At 41.9% G+C, this 26,313-nt stretch overlaps 1 protein-coding gene across 1 annotated transcript in view; it reads left to right on the top strand.

Moving 5' to 3' along the window:
- Positions 1-3,159: 3,159 nt before the first annotated feature.
- gabrg3 (gamma-aminobutyric acid type A receptor subunit gamma3) overlaps positions 3,160-26,313 on the top strand; it is a 775,666-nt gene continuing 752,512 nt past the window's right edge. Inside the window, exons 1-2 of the mRNA XM_072264242.1 lie at positions 3,160-3,212; positions 5,271-5,422. Coding sequence (XP_072120343.1) covers positions 3,160-3,212; positions 5,271-5,422 — 205 coding nt within the window. The remainder of the gene's footprint in view (positions 3,213-5,270; positions 5,423-26,313) is intronic.

Raw genomic sequence — 26,313 nt, 5'->3', positions numbered from 1 at the left:
TTGCATTTATACCTCCGGTCCCGTGCATTCGGGCTCTTTATTCCCTGCAGCGTTCGCTATCCAGTCGTTCCGTTATAAACAAATTCCCTGTAATCAAAAGGAAATCTAATCCACCTCACGCCCCCAGTCACCCACAAAGGAAATGACTGCAGCCGTAGACTGTTTTGAATCGAACATGGAAACTCTCCGCACTGGAAATCACCTCCATCCCAAGGAGACGGAGCATCTCGGTGTGGGAGATTCCGAAGCTTACAAACTGTGTTCATCTGACAGGGGAAACCTCCGCCTCCAGCCTCGCTTCATTTCTCACTCAGGACCAATGAGATCCACTTAGTATCACTGACTGTCACTGGACTGGGGATCGATTTCCCTGCGACGAACGTCTGCCTCAACCTCGCCTTCCAGCGTCCCCTGGGCCGCCGACCCCTTCTCCCAACACGGTCTAGCCACGTGAAACGGAGAGGGGAGCATTTCTTGCAGTCGCCGCCAGGGCTTCGCTTCCCAAAACAAAAAAAACAAGCAGTCGGTGTGGATCCGCCAAGCTTTTAAGGACTAAGGTGTTTGTTGATATTAATTTCCCCCATTCCCGTCCTCTATCTGTTTTTTTTTACGACTGCAGCCTTCTGCATCTCTGCCCTTATGGGGAAAAAAAATCACAAACCAATTTCAAAGTCCACCAGTCTCCTTTACAATTCATTTCTAGGCAAGGAAGCATCTGCTCATTGTCTGGGATCTATGGTATTTATATATTATTCAGAATATACAGCGAGATTCAAGTGTCAGTGTGTGTGTGCGTGTGCACCCAATTGTGAATGATGCATACATTTAAGATTTTATCGATCCATAATATACCTTAACAATTAATCACAAGGTTTAAAGTACAGGTTGAAATCTATTTGTAATTGTGTACGATTATATTCAGTACGAAATTATGGTACTTTTAAAAAACACATACATATGTGGCGAATAAGATACCATTCTACAAGCGACCCTCTCTATCTCAAGGATTCAATGTTTACATCTGAAACCCTACATGTTATAAGGACAGCTATTCTGAGCGACCCATATCATGTAAAGTCTTGCTGTGCATCCACGATGCCTTGAAGTTTCAACGTTTAGCCACGCCAATCAAGCTATTCGTCTGTAAAGTTATCTACCTTTCCGCACACAAGCACAGAGATCGGTTTGCACTGCAAAGTGACGTACCGCGCGATTGATTATTTTCTGAACTCCTTCAATTATTCGCAACCTTTTCAATCAGTGTTAAAGAGACCCCAAGAAGTGAGTTTGACTTGATCTGACATTAAGAAAGACTGCAATTCTAGAGTCCGCCCGAAGACATCTGTTCGGTTGCCAAATGCCAACGCAGTTTAAGAAATATCAGATCGTGCCCCACACATTGGTCTCAGAATGTCAAACATCTGGTTGATTCGCCACAAGTCACTTACCTGCAATTTAACAAGCTTGCCCTGTAGCTGTTGATGGCAACGCATCAGCTGTGGACATTTAAGGGCAAGTGTGATCTGCTCCATATCCCACTTTAATATTCCTGTTCGCTCTCACACTCTCTCTCTCTTCGCTCTGCTCCAGACACCAACAGTTAGTTTGTACCGGGCTGCATTCAATCCCGAGAGCCTGGGGAGAAGGAGCAAAAGGCAATTTCTATTCGCTTTTATGAACGCCTTTGATCAGTGGATATTTGCAGCCAGTTTTCTTTTTCGCCGTGACCTAAGCAAGCAAAAAAGTAATTCAGCACCGACTTGCGTTCAGTGTTTATAGGTACAGTATATCCACATACTTGCATGACTGGGTTCTCCCCGCCCACGGATTCCTAGTCACCTTTTGCCAGTATTTGTTTTCTGGCCCCAAGATTCTAACTAACAAAAACATCCATAACAAAAGTTTCCAAATCACAGCGATACATTTTGCAGGCAAGTGCTTTCTGGAAGGGATGACTGGTGGGTGGGTGGGGGTGTTGCCGAGCGACATTTTAGGATCACTGTTCCTTTCGGCGGGGAATGAGCAACCAGACTGCTCGATCCACCGGCACCAAAATCCATATTTAACGAATCCATTGGATGGCACTTTACACCGCAGTTACAACACACTCCAGAGGGAGTTGACTGACTGTTTATCAACTTCCCCAGAAAGCGCAACAGATTTCACAGACGTTAAACGCTGCTGTTAGGCTAGACTTGGGCACCGTCAATGGCGCCGAGATAACGGTACGCAGATGGGGTGCCCTGTCCTAAAGCAGGGGCTCGACAATTCCTTTCCCCTTGACTCGCTCAATTCCTCCAGCAGACTGTTTGTGATAACATTATCAACGAATTGAAGGATAGTCATATTCAACCTCATACTTAAGTCAGAAATATAGCAACTCGGTTCACAGCTCAGTTTGGGAAATAGGAAGCATTGAGGGTGAGAATGGGCAACAAATTTAAAATGAACTTAATTTCGGAATCAATAAACGGGTGAACCAATAGTCAACACTGTGGTTATACCGCATAAGCAGAAAGCCCACATCGCACATCCACGGGGTCATACGTGCACGCAACACACATGCACACACTGTCATGCATGCTCGCAACACAGACTCACTGCACACATGAACACGCATCGGTGCCGTTAAAGAGTCAACGGGAAGACGTTACCTCGTTCACACTCGTTCGAGTTCCTCAAACTATCCACACGATTCTGGGGGTGAGACCTGACGTCAGATGATCCTGTGGGACTCCCGTCGGCTGGAATAATGGGCAAAGAGGGAATTCGAGCCACTTGGAGATCGCTGCTCTGTCACTTTCTCTCGCAATGAAAAAAGCACGAATGAAGTGGGAAGCGTCGGACTAGAGTCGCTGCACCTAGGAGGGGCCATTTGCTGTCAGCCATTCGGTGCCTGGGTGGAGACAGTGGAGCTGTCCAAAACGCTTACACCTGTCAGAGGTGCGAGTGTGATTTATGGCTGGCTGTAGAGCTGTCGCCGTATCGCTCTTATCTCAGCGGCGAGTCCGGATGGTCCTGAGCTGAGAGATATTGGAAGGCTACTGCCGCTGCTTAGCCAGACAGGCGGGAAACTCTCCCGTCTTGTCCCTTCAGCATACTCCCGGCAATTTCCCGGGCATCTGACGACTCGCTGCTTCCTTCGTATCTCCCTCAGCTATGCCAACCAAACTGCTCGCTGCTTTCTTCCTTCTTTCAGTTTTCCAAGCTTGGTAAGCAAGTTGTTTTTTTTTGTTTTCCTTGTTTAAACGAGGACAGTCGTCCTGCTTTCGTGCCTGTGGTGTTTGGTGCTCGCACGCTCGGTTCATCCAGATGCCCGATGCTTTCGGGCAAAAGTTGAGAAATAAGAAGGACTTTACAGTATCTCTGATGTCGCAGTTGAATTTATTGTGCGCCCGTGCAGGTGTATACACCCGGTAGCTGAACCCCATTCCTTCCTGCCTTACTTGTCAGGCTGGCAGAAGGGATTTAGGGAGGTTGGGAAGGGTGGGGTTAAATATTCGGATAGCTAACTGGCTAGAAGCAGCGAGTTATGCTAAGGGTTAACACACAGCCTAAGACTAAGCACTTAAAAGAGGACTCACCTGGCCATATTTTTAATTGTATCTCCATCGAAACAATACGAGACTTGGGTCAAGAGGTGGGGGTGGGGTTGTAAATCAGGACCGGACATTTCTGTACTCTAAAGAAGGGAGAATTTAAAACTACAGATGATTTACACCGAATTGCGTAAGCATCTTTAGGTAATAGGAGTAGGGGGTAACTGAGCATCTAATAATCATCATTATTTAATAAAATAAATCCAGGATTGATGGAAATTATTCTTGCAGGGACCAAGCGATGGTAATTGCAACACATGTCTGCTCCCGCCTTTATTTATTCCCACAATAAATAAAAGGAGCTTGTTTGCATTGAAATTCGGTCAGATTTGGCAATTTTGTATAGTGAGGGACCGCAGCATTAAATTCTGGTTTGCATTGCACTTGGTACATTGCCAATTTACGTTCAATTACCTCGGGTAGATTGAAGCTGCCTTACAAATGCACCTTCTACGTCTACAGTTTGCGACCTATCTTTGATTCTATGTGGAAACCACCTTTTTTTTTATTCTAAGCCAAGTAACGCACTCTGAATATTTACTGTTGCTGTCTAGTTATCTTAGGTGGTCTGAGAAACACTTCACTGAATAGCAAAGTATCGGAAAAGGCAATAGCTAAGCCCTTATAATGTCAAATTATTCACCCCCTACACTACCGCACTTTCTCTTGGCAAATGGAAGCCGAATTCTTACGTTCAACCATAGACTTAGAAGTATAGTGTCTGATGGAAAAGTTTGAGCAATGCATGGAGATTTGAAAGTCAACGTGGAATCCATGTCCCCAACATTAGAGCAGAACTAAGAACTGGCAGGTAATTGTTCACCAGACGGAAGTCGCCCAAACTGATCATGGGAAAAGTCGTAGGAGTACATTCGAAATACTGGAGGAAGTCAGCAGGCCAGGCAGCATCTATGCAAAAGAGTAAACAGTCGAAGTTTCCGGTTGAGACCCTTCCCTAGGACTGAAGAGTAAACGTCGACTCTTTACTCTTCTCTATAAATGCTGCTTCGCCTGCTGAGTTGTCCAGCATGTTGTGTGTGTTGCTTGGATTTCCAGCATTTGCAGATTTTCTCGTGTATGGGAAAAGATATTCTTCAGTGCCCCAGATATGTGACCTATTTTCCTGCACTTGTTGTTTTCTGCGAATGTATTCTCTGAGTCCACATTGTTAGATGCCTCCTGTACAACTTGAACCAATCTGGCCTTCTCCTCTGATCTCTCTATTAACAAGATGTTTTCGCCCACAGAACTGCCGCAGACTTGATTTTTTTTGTGTTTCACATTATTCTCTGTAAATTCTGGAGAGACTTATGCATGAAGGTACTGGGTGATCGGCAGTTTCTGAAATACTCAAACTACCCCATCTAGCACCAACAATAATTCCATCAACAAAGTCTCTTGGATCATATTTCTTCCCCATTCTGATATTTAGTCTGAACAATAACTGAACCTCTTTAATGCATTAAGTTGCTGTCGTGTGATAGGTTGATTAGTTATTTGTATTAAAGAGCAGGTGTACAGGTGTGCTTAATAAAGTGGCCACTGTGTATTTACGGCCAAACCTGTTTGAATAAATCAAAATAACATTTCAAACCTGGTGCTTGCAGCCCATATTTATAGCACCACCAAGGAGTTTGGTGTTAATGAAAATACAAATGTTCTATTGTACAGCTCCAGAAAAATTGATGATGATGATTTTGAAGATCTCACAATCAAAAACCAGAAGTGGGTGCTGGCTCCAACATTGCAAGATAGAGATACGACAAATATTTTAAATAACCTGTTGAAGGAATATGACAAGAAACTTCGTCCAGACATTGGAAGTGAGTATCATCATGTACTTTGTAACCTGTATCCTCTCCATCCCACTAATATCATATCTTCTGATGAAAATACTTCTGAGTTTGTCGTTGTGGAGCATGACTTGATGCCAATTTCTAAGTGCCAATTTCCAAAGGAAAATGATTGAGTATAAACTACAGTGAAAGCAAATCTCTTTAGAGAGAAAGAGGATGAGAAGTGACTTGATAGAGGTGCTCAAGATGGTAAGAGGCATAGATAGAGTGGACAGCTGGAGTAACACACACACGCACAACATTCTGGAGGAACTCAACAGGTCAGACAGCATCTACAGAGAGAAGAAAGAGCTGATGATTTGCTCTAAGACTCTTGATCAGGACCTAGAGCTAGACATATTTTCCTAGGACATACCTGGTTTTTACATGAGGGCACAACTTTAAGATGTTTCAAGGCAAATGTTAGGAGATGTCAGGGGTAGGTGTTATTTTCACAAAGAGAATGGTTGATTCATGGAATGTGCTACCGGGGTGATGGTAGAGGCAGTTTCATTAGGGACATTTAAGAGATTCTTAGATAGGCACATGGATGATAGAAAAATGGAGGGCTATGTGGGAGGGAAGGATTGGACTGATCTTGGAATAATTTAGAGGGTTGGCACAGCATCATAGGCCAAAAGGCCTGTACTGTGCTGTACTGTTCTATAGTCTATGTAATATTATCCATCTTCCGGTTGCACCTTAAAGCCAATTTCAAAGTTGTTGCAAACTTGGCCAATGCCAAAAATGGCAAACAAGAATTCTAATGCAGATAGCAAAACTGGCTGTCCTCCTTACAATATTCAAACAACTGGCTGATTAAGGTTGCAAAATATACAGAACTACTTGTTCTCTCCCTTGTTCTCTTCTCATTTCTCTCCCTCCAGAGTCAAATTTTAGGCAGATCCAATGTATTGGCAGATAAGCTCTGATTTATAGAACTGCTTTGTTTTATTTAATCTTTAAAATACAATTCCAATAAAGAATTACTCACACATTGAATCTCAAATGTCATGTAGTTTGATAATAGAATGATTGAGGAGTGAGTATTCAGCTGAGTACATTAATCAAACACTTCAACTATCAGTTTTTGCAATTTTACAGATCATAAAGTCCATTATTTAGATAACTGCAATATCAAACACTTGTCAGCAAAGATACTCCCAGATTTACCAAATCTGCACAAGCTCAATGCATACAGATTTAAAAAATACTTACAGGCACAGAACGTAGCTACAGTGCATCCAAAAGTGCTGTCGTCCATTTAAAGTGGACAGAACACTGTTGCGGTGAATGGGTTCCCTGATGAATGTTCATAAAAAAGTCAAAGAAGTACAGTTCTTACCTGTAATCAAAAAAGAAAATTTATCCATCTAATTAAAAGGTAGTGGTAGGATCTTGAAGCTATCAATAAAGTGTATTTATCAATGTTAGCTCAGCAATAGACAGTGAGATGGTTGAGTGATCTATACATGAACAAATAAGTTATAAAACAAGATTATTTTTGTCAAAATGTATATATAATATAATCTGCTATCATTTTTTGAGCTTAGTGATTCATTCATACTTGACTTCAGTCCTCCCTTCAGATTTTGTAAGTCATTGCAAGCTGAAGACAATAACCTGAAAGTTTTTTCAACCTGTCAAGTCCTTTTTGTCCAACATTTAATATAATTTTATAGTAGCTTACTTGCTTGGCAGACCTTTTTCACATTTAACTATGAAAAAATATTGAGACACCAAGATAAGTGATAATGGATTGGAATTGGAGTAAAACCTACAATTGAAACACCTTAAACACAAGAGATTCTGCAGATGCTGGAAATCCAGAGTATCACACTCAAAGTACCAGAGGAACTCAACAGCTCAGGTAGCAGCTATAGAGAGGGATAAACAGTTGACGTTTCAGGCTGCGACCCTTCATCAAGACTCTTCAAGAGTCTCAGACCGAAATGGTGACTGTTTGTTTCCCTCCATGGATGCTGCCTGACCTGCTGAGTCCCTCCAGCATTTTGTGATTATTGCAACACCTTTATGTGTTGCCATGTACGTCCATTTGAGGGGTGTTATACATGTCAAATACCCTCCTGATGTACAATGCTTCCAATAAAGAAAAGTTACAAAGCATATAATTTACTAATTTATTAACTTGTTTAGATTATAAACAGGCCCTTAAGACCACCAAATCACACTACATAATGTACTGGTTGGGCACAGGAATACATTCAGCCAGAGACTCATCCCACCGAGATGCAACACTGAGCGTCATAGGAAGTCATTCCTGCCTGTGGCTACAACTCCTCCCTTGGAGGGTCAGACACCCTGAGCCAATAGGCTGGTCCTGGACTTATTTCCATCTGGCATAATTTACATATTATTATTTAATTATGTATGGTTTTATATTGCTATATTTGTACTCTATTCTTGGTTGGTGTAACTGTAACGAAACCCAATTTCCCTCGGGATCAATAAAATATGTCTGTCTATCTATCTATCTGCACAACTACTGCACACTTATGTATGCTAATCCAGATGGAGGGTCTCAACCTGGAACATTGACTGTCCATTTCCTTCCAAAGATGCTAACTGACCGCATGAGTATCTACAGCAGCTCATTTGTTTTGTTTGCTCCGGTTTCCAGCATCTGCAGTGACTTGTTTCTTAACTAATCCTGCTTTGTTCTTCCCACATTGCCTTCAAACCACCCCAGAATGTATCACCAACCAACGTAATAGGGGGAATCTACAGAAGCCAATTAACCTCCCAACCCACACTTGTGTCACACTGTATTCTAAAGACTGGGATTATGCATTCAATCATGCCTTAGCCTAAATTGTTTGGAATAAGTTAATACAGGAGGAAAGTTCTAAAATCTTAGCTGCATTAGGGAAGCATTAATTATTGGATTAGCATACAGAGGACTGGAATATAGATCTGGCAACATCGGGTTGAATGATACCATTACAGCTTGGAAATTTCTATTCAAACAATAATTGTATTTGGTGTAAGAGGAAAGGATATGTAATGCCGTTCACAAACCACTGGACTTTCATAAAAACGACCAAGATCACTGATGTACAGGGAAAAGTTTGCCATAGTTTCCAAATGGCCTGTGTGTGACCTCTGGCCACCCATAGTTACACACACTAAATGCTGGAGGAACTCAGCAGGTCAGGATGCATTTATGGAAAGGAATAAACAGTCTACGTTTTAGGCCAAGACTATTCATCGGGACTGTAAAGGAAGGGGTGGTGGGGGTGGGGACAGAAGCCAGAACAAGAAGGTGGGGGGAGGGGAAGGTAGAAGGTGAAAGGTGAAGACAGGTGCATGGGAGAGAGAGGATGATGTGAGAAGCTGGACGGTGACAGGTGGGAAAGGTAAAGGGCTGAAAAAGAAGGAATTTTATCAGAGGGGGGCTTGGACCATGGGAGAAAGGGAAGGAGGAGGAGCAACAGGGAGAGGTGATGGGCAGGTGAGGAGAGGAGAAGAGGTAAGTAGGGATTCAGGAACCAATTGTGAATGCATACTAAGTGCTGCTATTGCCAGCAACATCCACATGGCAGAATAATGTTTACTATCACTGCCTTGAAGTAGTTGTTTTGTGGCATCAGTATAGTGCAAGTATATAAGACATAAATAACATCAACATGATCAAATAACAGGAAAAAAGTAGTACATGCTCAAACTGCATGCAAAACAAGTTAGAACTGCAATGTGTTAAAAGGATGAACTTGTGGAGACAAATTCCTTGTCCTTTACACCAACCATATGGATTGAAATGGTGATGCAAATGTGAAGTGCGGTGCGGATAAAGCACTGGATATGATATGCATTTGTTTCAGAAAGCCTTTGACAACATATTGATATGGCAGTAGGAAAGAAGAACATGTAGTTCCAGAAAGATTCACAAAATTGATGACAAATGTTAAGAGGAAGAAAACAAGGAAATAGAATATAAGGTACATTTTTATAATGCTTAGAAATGGTTTAGGCATCCCTGATGGTTTGCTCTGAGGTTACTTCATCATTTTTTTTCACATAAAGAGTGACATGGAGTATTTTGCAACTTTAAAGATGTACTAGACACTGTCAATAATTACAAAGAGGGAAAGAATCTAAGGGGATATTAATGAGATGGTGGAATGACAAATGAGTGACAATCCTATTCACCCTCAGGAAATTACACAATTCAGCCAACAAAATTGAAGTACTGCTTATATTTTGAATAATGCTGGGATGGGTAATGTGGAGAGTGGAGAGATTTGAGAGTTCACGTTTAGAAGGCATCAAAAGAAACAATCGAAGGACAAGCAGGCATACAAAATGATACAGTACGATGTAGCTTTATGGATAAGTATAATATAAAAACCTTTACATAGACAGCCTGCTTATAAAGATGATAGTTTGATGGAAATTAGAGTACCTATGTGCACTATTGGATTGAACATAAGGACTCACTAATAACTTGTGTTATTAGTGTGTGTACGGTGCATCTTATTTTGCTCCTAAATGAACTGAGATATCACAGAACATAGAAGCGTGCAGCAGAGAAACAGGACCTTTGGCTCATGATGTTATGCTAAACTAATTCAATTATAATTAATAATTAAAACACTACTAAACTGAGTATTGCATCCAACAGGACAGACAAACAACCAATGTGCAAAAGAGAACAAAATGTGCATTTGCAAAAAGAAATACTACTACTACTACTACTACTACTACAACAACAAATAAATAGATAGATAGATAGATAGGCAGGCAATAAATATAAAGCTATGAGATGAAAAGTCCTTGAAAGTGAATCCATAGGTTGTGGGAACAATTCCGTGATGGGGTGAGTGAAGTTATCCCTCTGGTTCAAAAGCCTGATGGTTTAAGAGTAATAACTGTTCCTGAACCTGTTAGTGTGGGTCCCGGGGCTCCTGTACTTCCTTCCTATTGAAAGGTCACTTAAACACTTTTATCATATCTGTCCGCACTTCAACCCCTGGCAGCACATCACTCGCTGTGTGGTTTAAAAAAAAGAGCCTACCCAGTATATCTCCTCTGAACTTGCTTCCCCACCCCCCCCCCCAACCAACTTCAATGCATGCCCTCCAGTGTTAGGCATTTTGACTCTGAGAGAAAGATACCGATGGTCTACTCTATGGTTCTCGTAATCTTATAAACTTCTATCAGATCTCCCCTCAGTCTCTGCCTCTCCAGAGAAAACAATTCAAGTTTATCTAACCTCTAAGCCAAACAGCATCCTGGTTAGCTTCTTCTGCACCCTCCTGATAGTCTTCACGTTTTACTTGTAATGGAGTGACATGATAATGAATGGAATACAAGGTAATACAATGAATGACTGGAGCCATTTTCATGAATTTATAATGTTGTTAAAGACAGTTACAATTAAGTTGGATAGAATAAATTAGGTAGAAACAGTATGTTCCATGGCTGAGAGATGTAAATCTTATGGACACTGATATAAAATATTATATATTTAGCGAAGGGGAAACCATCTTTATATAGAGGAGGAAGACACATGCTCAAGGAATAGCTTCTTCCTCTTCGCCATCACATTTCTGAAAAGACAATGAACCCATGAACACTATTTTTGTTCTCTTTCTGTGCTACTTATTTATTTTATTAAATATATATTTCTCATTGTGATTTATAGCTTTTTAATATATTGTACTGTTGCCACAAAACAACAAATTTCATGACATACATAAGTGATGTTAGCCCTAATTCTGAGAGTTCTGAGATTGTAAAATAGACAATCAGCTTTAGCAACTGATATCGAACACACGCCAACATTTCCAAATAGAATAACAGGTGGCTGAAGAAAAGAAAAATGAATAAACTGAAATGGGACCAAGTTGTGCATATGGAATTAGAGGAAACTTTTATAAGGGAATGAATTCTATCGTTTCATGGACTAGAAGGGCCAAGATGGCCTGTTTCCGTGCTGTAATTGTTATATGGTTATATGGTTTCTAATTCAAACAGTCTGCTATATTTTCATTAATTCAATATAACAGGAAGTGGATCAATATGTAATAAATCTGATGATTAAGAATGTTAATTATGGTATATCTAAAGCTGGGCATGTGAAAAGAATTCTTCTGTCACGCAATGCATTGATAATGTGACTATAGAGGCAACCAGGAGATGAAAAAGAATGAAATACTTGCATTTATATTGTATCATATTAAAATGTCTCATAATGTTTTGCATAGTATTTTACAATCATGGAGTCTAGTGACTACTGTAAAACTAATTGCTCTAACGATTCGAGTCGCTTGGAAATGCAGTGCCCATAGAAACGGTGCAATGCACTGAGATCTCCATTAATTACTGAACTTCAGCAGCTGATTTTCATTTCCACTCCCACTGACTTCAACCACTTCCACTGATACTTTGGGTTCTGAAAACCTTCTTCAAAATCTTGAACCAGCTCTTCTTTTTTTTTGTTACTCCAGTCCAGTGCTCAATGCAATGTTAAATTGCTCTCCTAATTATGGTCTATAAGGATCTGCTTTCATCCCCGCATTAGCACTGGAGCTGTAATTCAGGGTTAGCTTGACACTGCTTACTTCAGACATGCTTCCATCTACTTTCTTCTCCACCTAATAATTCAATTACATTACGCTTTGTCTTTTTTCTGTCATTCATTCTTTGGATTTTTTTTCTTCCGCTTTGAGCATGTCTGCGGAGAGTCAGAATTTCAGGCTTATATTGTACACGCTGTCTGATATTAAATGTAGCTATTGAACTATTGAACCTTCTTCCTTGCCTTCCTCCTGCTCATCTTCTTCTACTATCTGTTGCACTGCAGATGTCTGACTTCCATTCTGATTTAGTGGTCCTAAGGGTACTTGTGTTGGGCGCGTGGCCAAGTGGATAAGGCGTTTGTCTAGTTACCTCAAGGTCGCTAGTTCGAGCCTCAGCTGTGGCAACGTGTTTGTGCCCTTGAGCGAGGCACTTAATCACACATTGCTCTAGTCTGTGCAAGGAGTGGCGCCCCACACAGATTTCCAATCTGTGCCTTGTAAGGCATGAAAATGCCCTACGCAGGCCTCTCATGGTCTGAGTCGACGTTCTCCTCTCTCTCTCTCTCCTAAGGGTACTAATAAGGTCAAATGTGGGAAACACAGAGAGTTTACTGATGGTGCAGACCAAAAGTAAATTGTGAGCTTTTGTACTTATTCCACTACTTTATGTATGTTGTTGTGTGGTCCTCAAGGTTCTGAACACCATACTGAATGTTCTTTCTCTATATCTTTCTCTATTCCCAAGAGTCAGTGGTAATGTTACACTTCTAAGAAACCTTTGAATCCTTCCCCTCTCACATCAGAGCTTCGAGTGTCTTTTTCAGGAGTTTGGGTGTGTGAGCAATACGGCTTCCCCAATGGCCGCAATACTGGGGATGTTGACCTTGGCGAGAACACTGACGTTAGTTCATTTCTCCTTCCAGTGAAGTTTGAGGATCTTGTGGAGAATCCATTATTGACATTTTTCTCTTGTCTTGAGACAACTGTAAATATTTCTGGTCTCAGAAGCATGTAGGACAGGAATAACAACTGTACCAAGCCTGAGGTCTTGATCTTCAAATATCCTTTTCCTCAATTGACCAAAGGCTGCTATGGTGCATTCAAAGCCATGGGGATTTCATTATTAATGTTATATTGATTACTCACAATGAAGGAAAATTGTTTATTTTAAATGGTATATGACTGGAGAAAGCTTGGAGGTTAGGGTTATCTATGTTCTCACAGTACTCCAGACCCTATCAGTCTAGGAATGCTCTATAGTCATTTTGCTGAAATTTGGCAGTATTCTATGGGTTAAGCAACCTACAAAGGTTATCTGCTGGTAGAGCAGAAAATAATCAAGAGCACGTCAATACTATCTTCGTACAATTCTCCAGGTTCACTGGAAAGACAAGAAAAACAAAGTTAGTGCGTTTTCCAGGGGTAACAGCCCTAGATAGACTCAATTGCCCATGAGCACAGGCCATATTGTTCAGAAACCCAATGCGAGATGCCTGAAAGAGCTAACCTATTCAAAGCTGGGTGACAGAAGAGATTAGCAGAAGGACAGAGGAAAAGATTGAAGGAAGTGATCAAAGCCCTCTTACAGAACCGTGACACCCAAACTGATTCTTGATAATTCTTGGTCTTTGGCCGCTGGAAGCAGAAAAGGACATTCAGGATAGTACTGGGAACCTTGAGGCCTTGGTTTGGAAGGAACAGAAGCTAAGTGTAAGAGGATCACCTCACAAGCCACCCACCCACCAACTTATCAGCCACCCAGTTGTCCCATTCGGGAATAATTAGTAGTTTCTACTTTCCCTTATTTACCCCACTTCAAAACAAGTATTCTATGTTGTAAAATCCACATTACCGAGGTGGAAGTGAGACACCCATGATCCTGGAGGATTGCTAAAGAAGGGTCATGCTTGATCCATGTACATACCTCCTTTTGCTCCACTGCTCACCTTCACACCACTGTCCAGTCCCCAGTCCCATTTCACTGGCAGTTGATGTATCAGTATCAACTGCCAATCTATTTCTTTAGACTCTGATTGGTACAGGTGTCAGCTGAGTGGTTTTCATTGGATCAGTTTACTGTTGAATCATTAGGGAGCTGATATGACCTTATGAGTATGGATCAAGTATCTGAAAATTGTTTATTTAAGGATGATTCCTTGACAGATGGGTTTTTCATGACTGGCCTCTGACAGCCATAACTAAACTTGCTTCAGGTATTAGAGTACTTCCCCATGACTTCCTATGATTGAAGTGTTCCATGAAGTACTCTAATTTCTCCTGCATTCAGATCCTATTGCTGTAAACAGGTGGCATGGTAGCCTAGTGTTAGTGCAATTGCATAACAGGACCAGCAACCACTAATCAGAGTTCAATTCCTAGCATTGTATATAAAGGAGTTTGTACCACATGAGTTTCTTCCAGGTGCTCTGGTTTCCTCCCACATTCCAAAGATGTACATTTGGGATTAGTTGGATGTGAGCATGGTTGTTGTCACTGGAAGCATGGCGACATTAGTGGGTGGGCTGTCCAGCATGATCCTTGTACTGCGTTAGTCACTGAATCAGAATCAGGTTTATTATCACCGTCATGTGATGTGAAATTTGTTAACTCAGAAGCAGCAGTTCAATGCAATACATAATCTAGCAGAGAGAAAAAAATAATAAATAAAATAAAATAATAATAATAATAGATAGACAAGTAAACCAATTATGTATATTGAATAGATTTTTAATGTGCAAAAACAGAACTACTGTATAGTTTAAAAAAAAAGCGAGGTGGTGTCCAAAGATTCAATGTCCATTTAGGAATCAGATGGCAGAGGGGAAGATACAAAATAATGCATTTTATTGTATGTTTTGATGTACATATGACAAACAAAACTAGTTTATAAGGATCAATAGGCAACCTAGTCATAAAAGTTAAGCACTAACTTCTGAAGTAATGCTATCTTGCTAGTTTGGGTGCTAGCCATTGATAGTAAACAGTTTGCATTAGCATTAATTCTTAAATTGAGTCAGTAAACTGTTCAAAGGGCTGGCTGGTGGTGTAGTGGCATCAGCACTGGACTTCAAGGCAGATGGTCCTGAGTTCAAACCCAGCCGGGTCCCAACCTGGGCAGCAGCAATATCTACGCCAAAGAAAGGTCTGGCAATCTACTTCCGTATCTTGCCATGAAGTTATGGCAAGTGGTGGTGCATGTCAGCACAAATGATGTGGGGAAAAAGAGGAAAGACATTCTACAGCGCGACTTCAGAGAACTCGGAAGAAGGCTGAAAAGCAGGACTTCCAGGGTGGTTATCTCCGATTTGCTTCCAGTTCCCCATGCTGGAGTGGTCAAGAGCAGGGAGATAATGGATCTGAATGTGTGGCTGAGGAACTGGTGCAGGAAGCAAGGATTTACATTCTTGGACCACTGGGGTATGTTTCGGGGTAAGGATGAATTGTACAAAAGGGATGGGTTGCACCTTAATTAGCGGGGCACCAGCATTCTGGCAGCCAGGTTTGCCTCTGCAACACGGGTGTGTTTAAACTAAGTAATGGGGGGGCGGGGGAGGGGACGAACTGGAAACATAAGGATGGAGATAAAGGGAAAGTGAGAATAAGAAAAGTTAAGAATGACAGCAGAATCAACAGAGCAGAAAGCTCAAGAAGGGATTGTACAGTATGGCCAAGTGAAATAGGAATTGAAACAACAGGAATTCTGCAGATGCTGGAAATTCAAGCAACACACATCAAAGTTGCTGGTGAACGCAGCAGGCCAGGCAGCATCTCTAGGAAGAGGTACAGTCGACGTTTCGGGCCGAGACCCTTCGTCAGGACTAACTCTTCCTTCAGGTAATCCTGATGAAGGGTCTCGGCCTGAAACGTCGACTGTACCTCTTCCTAGAGATGCTGCCTGGCCTGCTGCGTTCACCAGCAACTTCGATGAAATAGGAATTGATATAGGAGGTGAGGTGATGAATTAAAAGTATTGTATATGGATGCACGGAGAAATAAAGTGGATGAGCTTGAGGCACAGTTGGAAATTGGTAAGTGTGATGTTGTGGGAATAACAGAGACATGGCTTCAAGTGGACAGGGCCTGGGAAATGAATACTCAAGGGTATACGTCCTATCGAAAGGACAGACTGATGGGCAGAGGGGGTGGGGTGGCTCTGTTGGTGAGGAATGATATTCAGTCCCTTGCGAAGGGGAACATAGAATCAGGAGACGTAGAGTCAGTATGGATAGAACGGAGAAATTCTAAGGGTAGAAAGGCCCTATTGGGAGTTATCTACAGGCCCCCAAACAGTAGCCTGGATGTAGTGTGTAAATTGAATCAAGAGTTAAAATTGGCATGTCACAAAGGTAATGCTACAGTTGTTATGGGGGACTTCAACATGCAGCTAGACTGGAGGAATCAGGTTGGTACTGGACCCCAAGAAAGGAAGTTTGTGGAGTCCCTCCGAGATAGATTCTTAGAACAGCTTGTACTGGAGCCTACCAGAGAGAAAGCAATTCCAGATTTAGTGTTGTGCAATGAACCGGATTTGATCAGGGACCTGGAAGTAAAGGAGCCATTAGGAGGTAGTGACCATAATATGATAAGTTTTAATCTACAATTTGAGAGGGAGAAGGGAAACTCAGAAGTGTCAGTATTACAGTTGAACAAAGGGAACTATGGTGCTATGGGGGAGGAGCTGGCCAAAGTTTCAATGGATCAATTCCCTAGCAGGGATGACATTGGAAAAGCAATGGCAAGTGTTTCTGGGAATAATGCAGAAGGTACAGGATCAGTTCATTCCAAAGAGGAAGAAAGATCCTAAGGGGAGTAAGGGGAGGCCGTGGCTGACAAGGGAAGTAATGGACAGTATAAAAATAAAAGAGAAGAAGTATAACATAGCAAAGACGAGTGGGAAGCCGGACGATTGGGAAACTTTTAAAGAGCAACAGAAACATAGAAAATAGGTGCAGGAGTAGGCCATTCAGCCCTTCGAGCCTGCACCGTCATTTATTATGATCATGGCTGATCATCCAACTCAGAACCCCGCCCCAGTCTTCCCTCCATACGCCCTGACCCCCGTAGCCACAAGGGCCATATCTAACTCCCTCTTAAATATAGCCAATGAACTGGCCTCAACTGTTTCCTGTGGCAGAGAATTCCACAGATTCACCACTCTCTGTGTGAAGAAGTATTTCCTAATCTCGGTCCTAAAAGGCTTCCCCTCTATCCTCAAACTGTGACCACTCGTTCTGGACTTCCCCAACATCGGGAACAATCTTCCTGCACCTAGCCTGTCCAATCCCTTTAGGATCTTATACGTTTCAATCAGATCCCCCCCTCAATCTTCTAAATTCCAACGAGTACAAGCCCAGTTCATCCAGTCTTTCTTCATATGAAAGTCCTGCCATCCCAGGAATCAATCTGGTGAACCTTCTTTGTACTCCCTCTATGGCAAGGATGTCTTTCCTCAGATTAGGGGACCAAAACTGCACACAGTACTCCAGGTGTGGTCTCACCAAGGCCTTGTACAACTGCAGTAGTACCTCCCTGCTCCTGTACTCGAATCCTCTCGCTATAAGTGCCAGCATACCATTCGCCTTTTTCACCACCTGCTATACCTGCATGCCCACTTTCAATGACTGGTGTATAATGACACCCAGGTCTCGTTGCACCTCCCCTTTTCCTAATCGGCCACCATTCAGATAATAATCTGTTTTCCTATTTTTGCCACCAAAGTGGATAACTTCACATTTATCCACATTAAATTGCATCTGCCATGAATTTGCCCACTCACCCAACCTATCCAAGTCACCCTGCATCCTCTTAGCATCCTCCTCACAGCTAACACTGCCACCCAGCTACGTGTCATCCGCAAACTTGGAGATGCTGCATTTAATTCCCTCATCCAAGTCATTAATATATATTGTAAACAACTGGGGTCCCAGCACTGAGCCTTGCGGTACCCCACTAGTCACCGCCTGCCATTCTGAAAAGGTCCCGTTTATTCCCACTCTTTGCTTCCTGTCTGCTAACCAATTCTTCACCCACACCAATACCTTACCCCCAATACCGTGTGCTTTAAGTTTGCACACTAATCTCCTGTGTGGGACCTTGTCAAAAGCCTTTTGAAAATCCAAATATACCACATCCACTGGTTCTCCCCTATCCACTCTATTAGTTACATCGTCGAAAAATTCTGTGAGATTCGTCAGACATGATTTTCCTTTCACAAATCCATGCTGACTTTGTCCGATCGTTTCACCGCTTTCCAAATGTGCTGTTATCACATCCTTGATAACTGACTCCAGCAGTTTCCCCACCACCGACGTTAGGCTAACCAGTCTATAATTCCCCGGTTTCTCTCTCCCTCCTTTTTTAAAAAGTGGAGTTACATTAGCCACCCTCCAATCCTCAGGAACTAGTCCAGAATCTAACGAGTTTTGAAAAATTATCACTAATGCATCCACTATTTCTTGGGTTACTTCCTTAAGCACTCTAGGATGCAGACCATCTGGCCCTGGGGATTTATCTGCCTTCAATCCCTTCAATTTACCTAACACCACTTCCCTACTAACATGTATTTCGCTCAGTTCCTCCATCTCAATGGACCCTCCGTCCCCTACTATTTCTGGAAGATTATTTATGTCCTCCTTAGTGAAGACAGAACAAAAGTAATTATTCAATTGGTCTGCCATGTCTTTGCTCCCCATAATCAATTCACCTGTTTCTGTCTGCAGGGGACCTACATTTGTCTTTACCAGTCTTTTCCTTTTTACATACCTATAAAAGCTCTTACAGTCCATTTTTACGTTCCCTGCCAGTTTTCTCTCATAATCTTTTTTCCCCTTCCTAATTAAGCCCTTTGTCCTCCTCTGCTGAACTCTGAATTTCTCCCAGTCCTCAGGTGAGCCACTTTCTCTGGCTAATTTGTATGCCTCTTCTTTGGAATTGATACTATCCCTAATTTCTCTTGTCAGCCACGGGTGCACTACCTTCCTTGATTTATTCTTTTGCCAAACTGGGATGAACAATTGTTGTAGTTCATCCATGCAACCTTTAAATGCTTGCCATTGCATATCCACCGTCAATCCTTTAAGTGTCATTTGGCAGTCTATCTTAGCTAATTCACGTCTCATACCTTCAAAGTTACCCCTCTTTAAGTTCAGAACCTTTGTTTCTGAATTAACTATGTCACTCTCCATCTTAATGAAGAATTCCACCATATTATGGTCACTCTTACCCAAGGGGCCTCTCACGACAAGATTGCTAATTAACCCTTCCTCATTGCTCAAAACCCAGTCCAGAATAGCCTGCTCTCTAGTTGGTTCCTCGACATGTTGGTTCAAGAAACCATCCCGCATACATTCCAAGAAATCCTCTTCCTCAGCACCTTTACCAATTTGGTTCACCCAATCTACATGTAGATTGAAGTCACCCATTATAACTGCTGTTCCTTTATTGCACACATTTCTAATTTCCTGTTTAATACCATCTCCGACCTCACTACTACTGTTAGGTGGCCTGTACACAACTCCCACCAGTGTCTTCTGCCCCTTAGTGTTACGCAGCTCTACCCATATCGATTCCACATCTTCCCGGCTTATGCCCTTCCTTTCTATTGCGTTAATCGCTTCTTTAACCAGCAACACCACCCCACCTCCCCTTCCTTCATGTCTATCCCTCCTGAATATTGAATATCCTTGAACGTTAAGCTCCCATCCCTAGTCACCCTGGAGCCATGTCTCTGTGATCCCAACTATATCATAATCATTAATAACAATCTGCACTTTCAATTCATCCACCTTATTACGAATGCTCCTTGCATTGACACACAAAGCCTTCAGGCGCTCTTTTACAACTCTCTTAGCCCTTATACAATTATGCTGAAAAGTGGCCCTTTTTAATGCTTGCCCTGGATTTGTCGGCCTGCCACTCTTACTTTTCTCCTTAGTACTTTTTGCTTCTACCCTCACTTTACACCCCTCTGTCTCTCTGCACTGGTTCTCATCCCCATGTTGTGAACTAACCTCCTCACGCCTAGCCTCTTTAATTTGATTCCCACCCCCTACCATTCTAGTTTAAAGTCACCTCAGTAGCCCCCGCTAATCTCCCTGCCAGGATATTGGTTACATTCAAGTGTAACCCGTCCTTTTTGTACAGGTCACGCCTGCGCCAAAAGAGGTCCCAATGATTCAAAAACTTGAATCCCTGCCTCCTGCTCCAATCCCTCAGCCACGCATTTATCCTCCACCTCATCGCATTCCTACTCTCACTGTCGCGAAGGTAACTAAAAAGGCAATATGCGGAGAAAAAATGAGGTATGAAGGTAAACTAGCCAAGAATATAAGGGAGGATAGTAAAAGCTTCTTTAGGTATGTGAAAAGGAAAAAAATAGTTAAGACCAAAATTGGGCCCTTGAAGACAGAAGCCGGTGAATTTACTATGGGGAACAAGGAAATGGCAGACAAGTTGAACAGGTACTTTGGATCTGTCTTCACTAGGGAAGACACAAACAATCTCCCAGATGTAATAGTGGCCAAAGGACCTAGGGTAATGGATGAATTGAAGGAAATTTATATTAGGCAGGAAATGGTGTTGGATAGGCTGTTGGGTCTGAAGGTTGATAAGTTCCCGGGACCTGATGGTCTGCATCCCAGGATACTTAAGGAGGTGGCTTTAGAAATCGTGGACGCATTGGTAATCATTTTCCAATGTTCTATAGATTCAGGATCAGTTCCTGTGGATTGGAGGGTGGCTAATGTTGTCCCTCTCTTCAAGAAGGGAGGAAGAGAGAAAACAGGGAATTATAGACCGGTTAGCCTGACGTCGGTGGTGGGAAAGATGCTGGAGTCAATTATAAAAGATGAAATTACGACACACCTGGATGGTAGTAACAGGATTGGTCTGAGTCAGCATGGATTTACGAAGGGGAAATCGTGCTTGACTAATCTTCTGGAATTTTTTGAGGATGTAACTATGAAAATGGACAAGGGAGAGCCAGTGGATGTAGTGTACCTGAACTTTCAGAAAGCCTTTGATAAAGTCACACATAGGAGATTAGTGGGCAAAATTAGGGCACATGGTATTGGGGGCAGAGTACTGACATGGATTGAAAATTGGCTAGCTGACAGAAAACAAAGAGTACTGATTAATGGTCCCTTTCGGAAAGGCAGCCGGTGACCAGTGGGGTACCGCAGGGTTCAGTGCTGGGACTGCAGCTATTTACAATATATATTAATGATTTAGATGAGGGAATTAAAAGTAACATTAGCAAATTTGCCGATGACCCAAAGCTGGGTGGCAGTGTGAAATGTGAGGAGGATGTTATGAGAATGCAGAGTGACTTGGACAGGCTGAGTGAGAGGGCAGATGCATGGCAGATGTAGTTTAATGTGGATAAATGTGAGGTTATCCACTTTGGTGGTAAGAACGGGAAGGCAGATTATTATCTAAATGGAGTCAAGTTAGGAAAAGGAAAAACACAATGAGATCTAGGTGTTCTTGTACATCAGTCACTGAAAGCAAGCATGCAAGTACAGCAGGCAGTGAAGAAAACTAATGGCATGCTGGCCTTCTTAACAAGGGGAATTGAGTATAAGAGCAAAGAGGTCCTTCTGCAGCTGTACAGGGCCCTAGACCACACCTGGAGTACTGTGTGCAGTTTTGGTCTCCAAATTTGAGGAAGGATATTCTTGCTATTGAGGGAGTGCAGCATAGGTTCACAAGGTTAATTCCCAGGACGGCAGGACTGTCATATGTCAAAAGATTGGAGCAACTCGGCTTGTATACTCTGGAATTTAGAAGGCTGAGAGGGGATTTGATTGAAACATATAAGATTATTAAGGGATTGGACACACTGCAGGCAGCATGTTCCCGCTGATGGGTGAGTCCAGAACCAGAGGCCACAGTTTAAGAATTAGGGGTAGGCCATTTAGAACGGAGTTGAGGAAAAAATTTTTCACGCAGAGAATGGTGGATATGTGGAATGCTCTGCCCCAGAAGGCTGTGGAGCCAAAGTCTCTGTATGCTTTCAAAAAAGAGATGGATAGAGCTCTTAAAGATAGCGGAATCAAAGGTTATGGGGATAAGGCAGGAACTGGATACTGATAGTGGATAATCAGCCATGATCACTGTGAATGGCGATGCTGGCTCGAAGGGCTGAATGGCCTACTCCTGCATCTATTGTCTATTGTCTATTGAAAATCCTATGAACCCTATGGTCCATGAGGTCACGAAGAGTTGGACTTGACTAAAAAATGACTGAACAAACTGTTCAAAGGGAAATTGACAGAAATTACAGTCATTTAGTATAAAATATAATTAATGCACACAAAAGTTAGTTATTTTCAAAAGATGCTTTTATGAAGAAATCCTATCAGAACCATAGGCAATTCAATAAGGACTACCGAGGACCATTTTATTTTAAATTCTTTCACTCAATTCATTAGAACAAATTACACATCTCACTGGAAACTGGAGTTAAACTGTAGAAGCATGGCAAAAAAGGAAGGTAAAATTCAATTAGGACATCACTTCCATGGAAAAAGGATTGCAGCGATTAGTTTGACACTATTATAGCTCGGCGTGTCAGAATTCCAGATCAATTTTGGGCGCTCTCTATCAGGCCGATTGCAGTTACTAATTGTTTGCTGCATTTCCTGATATACGAGAGATTGCACTCAGAGAGTTATGATGAAATATAGCAGAGAAACTGGCCATTCAGCCCAGTGAATCCATAATGACCATCAGCCTTGCACTAATCCAGTATTAATCGCTTCTCTCTATTTACCTTATTCTCTCATCAACCCCTTCCCAGAGTGTATTCACTCTATTTATGCCCCTCATGATGTACTAGGGTCGTGGATTAGAGAAGCGTTTCTAGCAAGTGAGATCTAAGGCACTCCTTCCCTCCTGGGGCAAGGTGTAGCACCTGCTGTGCAGTTATGGGAACTGGTGTCAGTCATCTCATATCACAGGTCCTGGTTATGCGACTACAACACCAGGCAAACAATCTCTGAAGAGTATTGATAATGGCTTGGCGGGGTGGGGTTCACCCATCTTGTAAAGACACTGCCCAGAAGAAGGCAATGGCAAACCACTGCAAAATCATTCTCTTTCTTTCTTTTTCAATCTTTTTATTAGTTTCATAAAAATAAACATAACATCGTAGTAGTACAAAGTTATTGGGAATACATTGTTATAATTAGCATAAGTGATTATAAAGCCAGATAGCACTTAAATAATAAAACTCTCAATCATATAGGATACAAATGAAAAATATAAAACAAAGAAAAATATCTAAAAAAAAACATGAAAAAGGAAAAAAAATACCCCCCCCCCCAAAAAACTAACCTAAACACAATTAATCAACTAAACTAAAAAAAAAGACATGGGCTGTTTTGTAACATCGTAAAAGAAAGGAGAAAAGAGAAAACCTTAGTGTCGACGACTCCGTTCCTCTCAACCAATATTACAAAGAAATAAAATAAGTTCGGAAATGGTCGACTTACATCATATGAAAATGTTGAATAAATGGCCTCCAAGTCTTTTCGAATTTAATAGAGGGGTCGTAAACAACACTTCTATTTTTTTCCAAATTTAAACACAGCATAGTTTGAGAAAACCAATGAAATGTGGTAGGAGGATTAATTTCTTTCCAATTCAGCAAAATGGATCTTCTAGCCATTAAAGTAAGAAATGCAATCATCCAACGAGCTGAAGAGGTTAAATGATTTGATTCTATCATTGGTAACCCAAAAATCGCAGTAATTGGGTGAGGAATTATTCTCCTCATGACCCAGTGGGTTTCCTCCAGGTTCATACCACTGTTCAGTAGGTTAATTGGTCATTTTAAATCGTCTTGTGATTAGGCTAGGGTTAAATAGGTGGGTTGCTGGGCAGTGTGGCTTGTTAGCCTGGAAGGGCCTGCTCCATGCTCTATCCCTAAAATAAATCATCTCTGCTTTAAATCATGAGTGGAAGAGTCGACAGTCATAAAAAGTTAGCTTCTCTGATCAAAACTGTGGCAAGTTTCTTTGCTAAATTGTAGGTATCCTACAGCTACTCACAAAGCTTTCATCTTTCCACCTGATGTTCCAATCTCATTGCGAGAAACTCTGATCCTTTGATCTAGAGGAAACAGTTTAAGGGGGCTGTTTTGTTGTTTAGAGCAATGCTAGTGTGGCATTCCATGCCGTAAATTTTAGAGTTCATAGCAATGATGATCATTTATTTCTTGATCTCAAATCCATATACTTTCTTACTTCCCTCCTTCTAGAGCAGGGGTTCCCAACCTATTTTATGCCGTGAACTCCTACCATTAACTGAGGGGTCTGTGGACCCTAGTTTGGAAACCACTGAGATAGGGTCTTTAGCCTTGTAAAATAATTTGAATTGACATCAAATACATGAGTAGTGCACCTCTTCCTAGAGATGCTGCCTGGCCTGCTGCATTCACTAGCAACTTTTATGTGTGTTGCTTGAATTTCCAGCATCTGCAGAATTCCTGTTGTTTTAGTGTATTATTACTGCCCATTATGCTGCTGACAATGAAGGTCCTTCATCTCTGTATGGAAGGATTCTTCATTGCTGTTTCTGTAACAATTGTTTTTTGACCAGTCTGGGTTGTAAGGCCCTGGGGCAGCAGGCTGAGGGTAGCAGACACCAACAGAATCAACAAGCTCATTCGTAAGGCCAGTGATGTTGTGGAGATGGAACTGGACTCTCTCACGGTGGTGTCTGAAAAGAGAATGCTGTCTAAGTTACATGCCATCTTGGTCAATGTCTCCCATCCACTACATAATGTACTGGGTGGGCACAGGAGTACATTCAGCCGGAGACTCATTCCACCGAGATGCAGCACAGAGCGTCATAGGAAGTCATTCCTGCCTGTGGCCATCAAACTTTACAACTCCTCCCTTGGAGGGTCAGACACCCTGAGCCAATAGGCTGGTCCTGGACCTATTTCATAATTTACTGGCATAATTTACATATTACTATTTAACTATTTATGGTTCTATTACTATTTATTATTTATGGTGCAACTGTAACGAAAACCAATTTCCCCCGGGATCAATAAAGTATGACTATGACTAGTAGCTGAATTCCTGAACCTGGAGGAATGGTGGATTACCCTTAGTCTGGCCTCTACTCTTTGACTTGTTTGGCATGGGTGACCCTTCAAAGAGCTAAAGCACAAGGCCCTGACTCCAGCCAACATAACTCTCCGGGTCGTTGAGGCACGCATGCCTCCAAACCCAGTGATAAGGTTGCAGTCCTCCTGGAGGATGTGTACTCTATACATAGAGTTTAGTTGTTATATTATTGTCAATAGCTTTCTTTTTTTTCGAAGAGATGGCCTGATACTAGTGCACAGTCCGGACGCCATGCTTTTCCGTATCCTTCCATTCTTGGAGGAAGCATGGACTTACAGGATTTGTTTTAATGTATTTCTGGAATGAATTTTACAGTTGTTTATTGTCCATTCTCAGTTGTCCTTGAGAGAGGTGCTGATTACATTCCACTGAAATTCTTCCATAATACCTAGGGTTAGGGGTTTCAGGTTGGAGATGAAAGAATAGCAGTATATTTCCAAAGTAAGTTAGTGATTGTGGGATGCTATCGGATCCTGATATGATCTACATCAATTATTTGAGTGGAGCCAATCTTCATTCAGATATTTTCTTTTCAATCTTCTGTGTTAGTAAAGAATAGATTGTCTTCCATCTCTTCTGCTGACCCATTTTTCTAAATCAGTTCTGTTGTTCATTTATCCCTTACATTTTATAAGACACTGCAGTAACTAATTGTTTGCAATGTTTCCTGACATATGAACGGTTGCACTCAGAGTCATGAAGAGATACAGCACAGAAACTGGCCATTCAGCCCACTGAATCCACAATGACTATCAGCCTTATACCAACTCAACATTAATCCCTTTTCTCTATTTTCCCTATTCTCTCATCAATCCCTTCCCAGGATGTATCCACCTTATTTATGCCCCTCATGATAGACAATAGACAATAGGTGCAGGAGTAGGCCATTCGGCCCTTCGAGCCAGCACCGCCATTCACTGTGATCATGGCTGATCATCCACAATCAGTATCCAGTTCCTGCCTTATCCCCATAACCTTTGATTCCGCTATCTTTAGGAGCTCTATCCATCTCTTTCTTGAAAGCACCCAGAGACTTGGCTTCCACTGCCTTCTGGGGCAGAGCATTCCACATATCCACCACTCTCTGGGTGAAAAAGTTTTTCCTCAACTCCGTTCTAAATGGCCTACCCCTTATTCTTAAACTGTGGCCTCTGGTTCTGGACTCACCCATCAGCAGGAACATGCTTCCTGCCTCCAGCAT

Source organism: Mobula birostris, chromosome 7 (assembly GCF_030028105.1).
Source record: "Mobula birostris isolate sMobBir1 chromosome 7, sMobBir1.hap1, whole genome shotgun sequence".
NCBI classification, from domain to species: Eukaryota; Metazoa; Chordata; class Chondrichthyes; order Myliobatiformes; family Myliobatidae; genus Mobula; species Mobula birostris.
The sequence above is the reverse complement of the archived record's forward strand: the minus strand, read 5'-3'. Positions and strand labels throughout refer to the sequence as shown.